We start from the raw sequence: 11548 nt of genomic DNA, 5'->3' as shown, positions 1-11548 counted from the left end.
AAGCATGCCCTTCACTGTTCCTCCCCAGAGGTCGGTGCATGACCCGGAAAGTCAAACAGTTCTCTTAGTGTCATGGCACAATAAGTAGTACCCACCTCTTCAGGCTGAATTCAGATTATTCATATAATCCCTTTACTGGGAGCATAATTAGATAGTACATTTGCATATTTGTCTGCTCTACCCGGGGCTGGAAATACTGTACTACAATGTGGACAAACAATGGTGAGAACACAGATCCGTCTATTGCACAGCCTTGGAATGCAAGATCAATACACGGGCATTCATTGTTTAAAGAAGTGCAGACGTCTCTAGGTGCAGCAACCATTCAGATCATCCCATTCTATTGGGTTAATTGACTGATTTAATAAGGTTTGAACAAAAGTTAAAATGTTTGACTATCACTGCAGTACCTCAATCTTGATAACAACATTCTATGATCTTCCATCAACTTAAAGATTATTGACAAGATGGTCTCCAATTTGACATTAGAACTGAACGAGCATAGAATAAATGTCAATAGTCACACAGAGCAGTGGCATGGTGAATTACCCTGAACCTGAAGTATGCACTTCTCTTGCCAGACAGATTATAAGGATCATATATCTCACGAGCTGTTTTCTATCAGCTTTGGAATGTGAGGAGTTCCATTTCTTACAGTGATTACTTGTGGATGATTGAACCAGAAAAGGCATGTAGAGACATGCTGATTGTGTTTGCTATCCCCAAAGCCTTAACTCTATAGTCATCGGAGTGCCTTAATCCAGTTTATCCCTTCAAGGCAGAGATGGGGGATTGCTCATAATCAATCTCTTGATTGTTTTGTGACCTTGAGCAAGCGAATAATAGGATTACTCATGAGCAGGGCCATGGTTGGCAAGACCACTGCCCAGGAGATACACACAATGAGACAACAATGCCCCTGTGCTGCTCGATCGAAATGGCAAGATTTAAGTGAGCTTTCTCATTTAACTGATGGAGCCCATTTTGCTTTCTCCTTCAGATCGGAGGAAGAGATGAAGACACTGTGCCACCAGAGAACTACAGTGGTCTACCTCCGGCTTTCATCTTGAGTCAGTAAGCTGTAGCAAAAACAGTTTTGTATGATTCACATGACACCCCATCAAAGGGGTAGGTCACCACAAAACTGTAGAGACTAAATGGCTGTATAATACAGTGTTATACACAATGTATAACACTGCCTTTATGAAACAATGAATACAGTGGAGAGAGGCAGAGACACTATTAGAATCTCAAACAAACCCTTTTGTGTGGACAAGCTGCTTCCCTCCTGAGTGACTGGACAAGGCCCAGAGGATGGCAAAGCTTTTGGCAGGATTAGTCCAAAAACGGAGGAGGGAGGCAGATGTCTCCACTAAGATTTGTAAGAGAAGAATTTGATAGAGCTGATTTTTTACAAATGTATAGCATCCACAGAGGTGAGAATGTGCCTGTGTCACAACTGTAAAAAGACCAATTAGCATACCCACAGAAAGGGAGAGAGAGAAATTCAACTCTGTGTGTGTGTGTGTGTCCATGTGAGCCTGTGTCCTGTGACTGTGTGTGTGTGTGTGTGTGTGTGTGTGTGTGTGTGTGTGTGTGTCTATCTATGTGCGTATGTCTCTCTCTTGTAATGGCTTTCATAATCAAGACAAAATACTATACATGCTTGCAGCGAGTAAAACTGACAGCTGACTAGTATTAGCGCTGGCTTAACATCCATTTTTTACCTATTATAGTAGAAATTACTCACATCATCTTAGATGTTGTACTCAGGTTTACCACTGTGCTCTCCCCTTCAGTAGAGTCACAGGAGAAGAATGCAAACTGCAAGAAGCAAAGAGGGCTCCTCTGCAAAGAGGTAGGCTAGGAAATAGACTGAGGGGCAGATCACTGAGGGATTGCAAGTGCATTACAAGTAATATGTCTTGAATATGAGTGTATCAGCTCATGGAAAATTCCGTTTGACTCTTGACAGGGGCACTGCTCAAACCACTGCACTGATGCCCCAGATGCATATGTAATATCATCATAAAGCTTAATATTACTAGTGCAAAAGGAGACATGTATTTCTTTTATAGTCTGTTAGATATTCTTTATCAATTCATGAAGAGTAAATCAGCTGGAGGGGGTGCTCCAAATACAAGTCTTTTGTTTTATTTATGTAACTCTTATTTTTTACCAGCTAAGCAAGTTGATAGGGATGCACTGACTGCCCCCAACAACCCACCCAGGCACCTGAGTAGCACTTATATAGTTTAATATACCACTGGCTTTGGTTGTTTAGTTTATGAGAGTGTACTGTAACTGCAATGTAAATTTAGCAATGTGCTGCATGAGGGAAAACTCCTACTGGAAGAAGCGGTAAAGTACATGGCGCTGTCCATGGTGCTGATCTCGTCTTCTGTTCCCGCCTTTACAGGTGATGTATATCCAAACTACATACATCAAGTCTCCAACTCTCCAATGTCTTCAGTATCCAATGATCCAGTGTCTTCTCATGGGCAGACGTTAGGGCTGAAATGGTCAGAATGCAGTCTAGAATAGACCACACAATGGCGAAGAATTGTCATATAGTTGTTGTTGTTGTTTGCTACACAGCATTCTAGACATGTTCTACAATAGACTGGATTAAGCGACCGTGGCCGCTGGGGGACACTTCTCCTCTGCACAGCGACGACGGACTCTGACGCGATGGGATCACCGATGCAAATGAGTATGCTCCCCCACGCTCTGCCTGCTCGGTTATAGCTGCTCTGCTACGGAGGGAGACGGAGAGGAAGGGAGGAGAGCGAGGCGAGATCGGTTAGGTAACGTTTCACACTGCTTCACTGCATTAGGATACGAAAAGCTGTTTTAGATCTGAAGTACGTGGGAGAGAAGAATGATATTGCCAGATACTGCATGGTTAGATGCAATGGTTAGATGCAGCTCCGATAGCACCAACATCCACGGTAAGCGGTTTAACCTAAGCCTACTCAGATTTATATAATATTTTTTCACAGTGGTGAGGCTGTGTGGTAGATGAGTGAATTCTACGTTATCTTGCGCATTGGTTTGTATTAGTTTATTCAGAATTTTCTCGCTGCCGCGCATTGAATTAAAGCTCATCATTCAATTACAGTGAATGATTTTACAATAAGCATGGGTTTTAAAAGTACATTCTTATAAATTACAGTGAAATCGACCAAAGTTTGATGTTGACTGTTCCAAGACTATCGTAGAAAGATCCTGTCTTCTGTGTTACTGTAGGCTACATGAGCAAACTGTTGCTTCCATTCTCAAGAGCAGATGATCTTTAATCCTGAAGATCCAACAACCAGGAGAAAAGAATTGCCTTAACCTGAACCTAACGGAACTGTTGTGAATTGGCAACACTGTATTTATTGAGAGCGCTGGCAGGGCTGATTTCTTTTGAATGTCTGGTTAAAAAAAACAACAACCTCTGAACCAAAGTCACCTGTATGAGTTAACTCTGGTTATGCACATTTCAACACAATGATGGAGAGCAAGCGTACTACAGTTTACATTTACATTTATGGCATTTAGCAGACGCTTTTATCCAAAGCGACTTACAACAAATACATTTGTCTAAGTAATTGAATCATCTATCCATCTATCGGTCATCATAAGAAAAAGTAATCTATGCTAGGACCAGGGGTTTTATTTATTTTTTATTAATTTATTTACAGTGGAGAAATGTGTACAGGGGGGTAGTGGGAATGAAGAGGTCTTTAGGAGGTACGTGTCATACAGTATACAAACAAATCTTAAAGATAGGACAGGACATCACTGCTGAACACTGCATGACATGAACTAAACTGTACAAAACATTGAAAGCACTTACTTTCAAGGCCAACTTGTCTGAAATGGACTAGAATATTTTGCATCCTGCGTCTCATTATTTTCCGTAGCTGTGAAACCTGTAGGTGGATGAGCTGGCTTTGAGATCTGCAGCAATTAACAACTCAATATTCCCCAGACTCTTCTTACTCATCACAAGGAATTGATTTATTAATCTTTTTTAATCAAGATGTTTCACAAGTGAGCTATGATAATCTTGTTTCACTGGATGCACACATAAATATCCCCTTAAGACACTTTTAACACATGTAATAATTTCACTGTGATACAAGAAAGATTTCTGAGACCTACCGTACTGTACTAAAATGTTATCTGACAGTGTTGCACACTGTAATGCTTAAATGGGTCCCAAATCCAATTCAAAATGTTATTGAAGAGGCCCTACTGATTTCTAAGTCTCGTTCTGGCTGCTGTGTGAATGTAATGGGTTTGTTATGGTACAATCATCAAAGATGGTTCACAAACCCCAATCACATGCCAGTGTGGAACATTACACTGGGGGAAAGTTACTAGAATGAGATGGACGAATAACACATATGGTGCACTTGCTTAGTCAATGAGCAATTTATTTGACTAGAACTGGGAGACAACCGCTTCCCACAGCCACTAATGGTTATAGTACCACAACAGGTTTACAGAGATGGTGTGATCACGTGAAGAAAAAGACAAACAACAAATAGCATGGGAAATGACTTCATGCTTCAAACCAGGAATACACCAGCCCATATGTCAACATTAGCTGTGGATCTAATCCCCTCTGGCTCTGGTTCTCATTCCCGGAATTTATAGTGGTCGTATACAAGGAATAATACGTTCTGCCATTTTGAATCAGACCTGCTTCTATTTGTGCCCCAGGCTTTCCTAAGAGGCTCCTTAAGAGGGTTGGCTGACCATTGCCTCGGAGATTCGTTGGAGACCGTTGCCTTGGAGGGTGAGGGCTGCTCCGAGGGCTGCTCCGAGGCGTCTCTAAGGTATCTAATTACAGTTCTCCTTTTGGTCGGATCAGGAAGCAGCATGGTGATGAACAGAGGAGCGCTGGCAGTTTGAGACAGCAGGTATCGTGTAGCTGGACTGGTATCGTGTAGCTGGACTGGCATCGTGTAGCTGGACTGGTATCGTGTAGCTGGACTGGTATCGTGTAGCTGGACTGGCATCGTGTAGCTGGACTGGTATCGTGTAGCTGGACTGGTATTGTGTAGCTGGACTGGCATCGTGTAGCTGGACTGGCATCGTGTAGCTGGACTGGCCGTGCCTCGGAAAGGTTATAAAGAGGTCATAACTGACATTGTGATGAGGTTGTAGATCCCTCATCCTACTCTGTGGAGTGGCGGCTCACCAGGGTGAAAGAGAGGGAGAGCTCGACAGTGGGAATGGCGGCGCCCCTCTACAGACTGCATTGTTTCCTGCGGAGAGCTCAGATGCTCCTCCTCTTCCTGGGCATTGCCTACCTAATGGCGGGGAGCATCCTGCTGCTGCAGCGCTCCAGTCTAAGAGTGTCCCAGCCGGGGCTTGCCAGTCTCCCACCCCTGCTGTCTCTGCCAGCGCCTCCCACAGCCCTGAGGGCTCCAGGCCTGGGCATGAGAGCACGCTCCAGATGGGCAGACACCCAGGGTATATCAGGAGGGGGCGTCAAGGTGGGGCGACACCGGCCCACCTCTCGAAACCTGGGGGTCCAACACCTGCATCGCCGCTGGTTTCAGGGCCTCATTCCGGACACCCAAGAGCAGAGAGGTCCTCTCCACAAGAGCGCCAGACACAAAGGTACCTTCTGCAAGATGATCAGAATGCCAAAATGGTTGTTGTCCTACAAAATGGTTGTTGTCCTACAGTATATCAGCTTTACCACTGCTCAATACAGTGAAGACATGTGCAATTGCTTAATTGAACCTCCAGTGTTGTTGTTGAAATGATTATAACAAGGTTTTCCTTTACTGTTTTGTTTTGACATGGCAAGGGACCTACATCGGTTGCTTCTTGCATGATGCCAATGAGCGTGCCCTGGGGGGAACCGTGCTGTACGACTTGCGCAAAATGACCAGCTCTTTGTGTCAAGACACCTGCTCAGAAAGGTAATGCAAGCTTCTCAGCACAGAGCCCAGTGACACCACAGAGATGCTTGCATGCTATCTTGGTAAACGATTCAATGTGTGTCATTTGGATGAATAGGTCCTGTGTTTCAGTGGGGAGCCAGGTGGCAGGATGGCAGTGGAGGAGGGGGGGTGCGGAGGTTCTAGAAGGCTAGATCTGGATGTCAAGGGGAGGAGTAGTGAGTTAGAAAGCATTGAAATGGATGAGAAACCAAATTAATCAATGAATGACGAAACAGTTAGATAAATGTGACTTGATATCCATTACTGTATATGGTCTTATTGTGAACTTCGGTTAAAAAGGTCTAGTATGTCGTTTTTGAGCTTTCAAATTTTGCTAAATGGCCATGATAAATTGTTAGTGATCATGGTATGAGATCACATATTGAAGAGAGTGTTCAGTGGAAGAGATATTGTAAGCCTTTTCTCCACCCACACGAGGACTCATGCTGTTAGCTTTAGTCATTGAAATATGCACACGTAAAAGTCATAGCAATTTATGTGAAGCTCAAAGGAAATATAGAAAGGTCATTTTGAATAGATTCTGTCTTTCCCAAGGAGAAGGGATAAATAGAAGGAGGTAGAATGACTCACATTGCCCTTGGGATGTTAAGTACAGAGGATCAGAGATGGGCTCAGTCCACACATAGCCATTACCCAGACCTACAGTATTCAACATGTAAAGCGGTAGCCAATATCAAAAGGGATGGCTCTTGAAGCCTTAATTGATTTAATTAAAATGTTTGCTAGTTAGATGTTGCTCTGGGATTGTGCAACCCAAGCCCAAGGGTAGGCCTACGGTTAAAGACAGCCCTCGGCTATGCCACTGTGTTTGTGTGTGTGTGTGTGTGTGTGTGTATAGATACTGCTCTTTATCAGCTATTACAGGAAGCTTAGCTGTGTGGCGAGGACAGTGCTTTTTGTTTCCATGATACCTGTATGACCGTTGACATATTTAGATCTCTTTGATGTAATGCTTTACTGTGAACCCAAATAAAGTATTCAAATGTATCATCTTCTCCCTCTCGTTATAGTGGCTACCGATTTGCAGGTCTGGAGTACGGTGCAGAGTGTCACTGTGGCAACCGCATCAGCAGTCCCCGGACACCGGAGGAGGACTGTAGTGTGGTCTGCAGGAGGGAGAGGGGGACCCCCTGTGGGGGCGTGGGGCGCCTCTCCATCTACAAGGTGGAGGAGCAGCTCCCAGGGCAGAGAAAATGTGAGTAAATTCAGCCTGGATAGAGACTGGCCTGAATATGCATGCAGTACGTCAGCAAAATAGCCGCTATGCAATTACCTATCTGAGGTAAGTAGATGAACTATATATAAATGCCAATGAACAATGTCCCCAAGAGACTTGTATAATATGCTTGTAGACAATGTGCAGTGTTCTCTGCATTGCAGCTAATACAGAAACTAACATGTACTGCATCCAGCTAAGGTTATAGGCTATGGACTGATATCGCCATACATTTGTTCTACTTTCAGTCAGAAATGTTCGCTACAGCGGCTGCTTCAAGGTGCCAAAGAACACCACCAACGCCTTTCCAGTCTACTCCCTGCAGCCAAATTTAACTTCACAATCCTGCATAGAGACCTGCACAGATAAGGTTTGAATTCCCTCCATACAGGCGAAAATTACTGATCCATTTATTTCATCTTCGCCACCCCAGTCTTCCTCTCTCTTCCGACCATCGATCAGTAGCTGTCTCCGTTCCCCGGAGATGGGAATGGCATGCTCTCTCACTGTGATAGAGCTCCTGGAACACAGTGTGACTGTTTAAGGTTTAATGTGCCTCTAATGAGAAATAGATGGGCTCTAGAATCAGTCCTTCACACTGGATGCACCAGTAGGGTCCTCTTTTCACAGAAATGGCTGGTATTAATATGACACACCGTCTGGCGATCATATAGCAGAGCCGTTTGTTTGATGGATTCACTCCTTGTGTATGTACATATCATATGGTGTTTTTCTTCTAGTATGTCTGTGAGAGTGAATCTCCAAGTATTGACTCCCTCAAGAAAGATCATTCCCTGTGTTAGAGCAGAACACAATTCCATACTGTGCTGTGTGGGATACTCTATTTTGACAGTGAACATCAAAACTAGGCCATCTACTACAAAAACTGTGTGTAATTGGGGAAAAATTAGAACCTAGGAAGGAAATGGGGCAGGAGAGGTGGTTCAATCTTATATAATCCCCCACCGTCATGTCACCCAGGGGTGAAATCCAATCCAGCAGAGTAGATAGGAGGACCAAATCATTCCCAGTGTATGTTGTACACTGCTTGAATGTATACCTCTGATGTTCTGTTTTTTTGCAGGAGCTCCCTTTAGCTGTGCTGAGGAGGCCACATTGTTTCTGTGCCCTGGCATCATCTCTCTTCAGACTGAGCCAGCAAGTGAAGGGCCAGCCCTGTGTGGAGGCCAATGGCCCAAACCACACCAGCAGTTCTAAAACTACATCCCCGTCTGACCGAGAGTACTACCAGGTGTACCAAACACCTGTGCTTGGTGAGGCACTATAATGGCCTTGATGTTCACCTTTACTGCAGTCAAACATATTGCTTAAAGGGGCAATCTGGGATTCAAACAACAACAAAGTGTCCCCCCCACCACTTTTTTTGGTAAACAGCTGAGGGATGGGGTTGGAGAAATGTAACAACTCTTAAATTCATAGATGGGGCTATGGATGCAAGCACTGACCATCCATGAGGTCAAAATAATAGCATTAACTATTTTCACTTTACAGTGTTTGTATAAAATCACATTGTTTCCAAACAATGGAGTAAAACATGCAGAGCCACTTGCAACGAAACAATCGGACTTGCCGATTATCTGAGTGCTTACATCTGGTTATTTAATCCAGGGAGGCAGGGGATGGCGGGTAGAACAGCAATGACTATCATCTGCTTGGGAAATGTAATTAACTTGCGACCAAAAAGCCGCCCAAATTTAGCTGAGGAACAACTAGTCTGTTAAACATTGAAATGTAAGTTCGCTTTCATATCAGACAACAGGAAACGCTGTCTGAGGCTCTCTACTCCCCGCCCATCTGAATTATCAACCAATCAGAAATCACAATTGAGGTCACCCGGCTAAAAAAGTTGATTGAAGTCGGAGAGGGAAACACGCATGTGCGGGACGGTCTTATTCACACTATCTCCGATGTCCGAGAAATTAATCCACGTTGTAATTCTCACTTATGAAATATTTCCTAAGGACCAAATAGAACAATTAATAAAAGCCTAACATAGATCCGTCGTTGGTCAACCTCAAACAGAAGGGGGTTGATCAAATGGCTACACATAATTCTAACATGGCTAACCATCAAATAGGCAGAAAATATCGCTTCTCAGTTCTCCGTCGATTGGCTCCGCGGTGCCCCTCCCCCTCCGTGCTCTCAGCAGCTGAGGCTCTATGATGTGAAATGGTTGTCAGATAACACATTTAATTCACACATTGACAGCTACATGATATAACATAGGCTATTGCCCTGCAACGCTATAAATGAGGACAATTCACGCAATGTACTTCATGTACTTTTTGGCCTGGGCCAAAGTTATGGCCAACGGTGAACGGCGGGTTAATTTCCAATGTTGTTAATATTAATTGAATTGAAATTGCATGAGCAAAAATCGGAAATATATTTTTTTATTTTCAATGATAATACATTTCCAACGAAAATAAAGATGGAATTGTAAATCATTATCATAAAAAATTTACAGGATTTTCTCCAACTATCATGAAATGCACACTTAGTCTGGTCGAAAAGCAGAATTAACGTTAGTCCTGTTAAAGCGTCCACTGGAGGGGGTATGTCGCCTGCAAATGAGACATTTATAAGTTATAATCTTCAATAATTAATGGCTATATATCATTAATTTAAAAGAAAAACAAAATAATGTAGCAATCCCAGATTGCCCCTTTGAAAGTAAATAAAGATCTTATTTGAGAATTGCCAAAAAAAGTGCATTAGCCTACATCTTAATTGTAACTTGGGCTAAGGAATCAATAGCACACTGCATGGCAATGCTCAACCTGACACACACTGACAGCTCTGCCTGTCTTAGACTCCAGGTGCAAAGAGAGGACATTTCTGCCTCAGAGATCCAGCTCCCTGGTGGCTCTCTCCAGTTTTCCCGGAGCAGGCAACACCTGGGTACGTCACCTGATTGAGCTTGTGACAGGCTACTACACTGGCAGCTTCTACTTCGACGGCACTCTATACAACACAGGTGAGGCCACAGCTCAGGTGTTTGCATCTGTGAATAATAGCTACAATATATGAGTGTTCTCTGATACATTGGCTTGTGAAAGATTATCCCCTTTGTACTTTGTTTCTCTCTCTCTCTTTGTGCTGTGTGAAACCTCAACCAGGTTTTAAAGGGGAGAAGGATTACTGGAAGGGTGGGCGCAGCATCTGCGTGAAGACACACGAGAGTGGGCAGAGAGAGATTGAGATGTTTGACTCTGCAATCCTGCTGATCCGCAACCCTTACCGCTCACTCATGGCCGAGTTCAACCGCAAGTGTGCCGGACACCTGGGCCACGCCACAGACACACAGTGGAGGAGCAAAGGTAATGCAAACCACAGCAATGCTCTTGAAAATGGGTTGGAGTTAAAGTGACTGTGAGCAAAGTAATGGTCATGATTCACACAGAGAGAGGAGAGTTCATATGATATTTAATGCAGTTATCATATAACGCTGCAAATACATAATGTGCAGACAAAACATTCTCCCTACACTGATATCTGTTTCTCTCCACCTCTGCTTAGAGTGGCCAGAGTTTGTTGACAGCTACGCCCCGTGGTGGGCGTCCCATGCTCTGAGCTGGTTGACATTTGGGCGGCGCCTGCTGGTGGTGCACTATGAGGACTTGCAGAGGGCGCTCTTCCCTCAGCTCCGCCTCATCAGCTCCTTCCTCAATGCCAGTACCACCGAGGAGAGGCTGATATGCGCAGAGAGCAACCAGGACGGCCACTTCAAGCGCTCAGGAGCCCAGCGGCCCACCTTGGAACCTTTCACTTCTGACATGAGGGTCACGATCGATTCCTACATACGTACCGTAGACCAGGCCTTGAGGGACAGGAACTTCAGTGGCTTGCCACAGGAATACCTACCCAGTTGATGTTGATGATGATGATGATGTCATCCAGAGCCCCTATAAGCACCAACGGATGAGTGGTGTGGGAGTCATCCCTAGTCCAGGAGTAACAGTCAAGTCATTAACACAGCTAAATGAGCAGTTTTGAAATGGTGCTTCTCCTTATGTGCAGAACGTTTTCATAATAGTGGCTCAGAGATCAAGTGACTATCCATGAACATACTGGCTGTTGTAATTGGACAACCAGTTACTTTCATATCTCAGACTCACTGTGAATGTCTGCTGAGTGTGAAAAAACACTGAAGAGGTCAGCGATAACTCGTTTTTTGGGGATGGGGCTTGTTGAAAGACTCTTGTTAAAAGACTCCAGAGCCAGGATTCGGTAGTGTGAGAAAAGGGAAGGATCATATTTTTCTTAGTGGAGTTGAGAACATAAGCTGATTCATGCTTGCTCTGGCATCTGCTGCGTTTACAGTAAACACGGCATCCAC

The 11548-nt window shown here is 44.1% G+C and overlaps 1 protein-coding gene across 1 annotated transcript; it reads left to right on the top strand.

Annotated features, from left to right (window-relative positions):
* Positions 1-5231: 5231 nt before the first annotated feature.
* On the top strand, positions 5232-11081 carry wscd1b (WSC domain containing 1b; the record flags this gene model as incomplete). Its single annotated transcript, XM_083665274.1, has 8 exons — positions 5232-5622; positions 5816-5930; positions 6983-7167; positions 7437-7558; positions 8273-8462; positions 10022-10186; positions 10329-10529; positions 10729-11081. The coding sequence occupies 8 exons, from the start codon at positions 5232-5234 to the stop codon at positions 11079-11081; spliced, it is 1722 nt and encodes a 573-aa protein (XP_083521400.1).
* Between the last annotated feature and the right edge of the window lie 467 nt (positions 11082-11548).

The sequence above is a fragment of the Argentina silus genome, assembly GCF_951799395.1.
Source record: "Argentina silus genome assembly, chromosome: 2".
Taxonomy (NCBI): Eukaryota; Metazoa; Chordata; class Actinopteri; order Argentiniformes; family Argentinidae; genus Argentina; species Argentina silus.
Note: the sequence above shows the minus strand (reverse complement) of the source record. Positions and strands in the feature narration are given on the sequence as shown.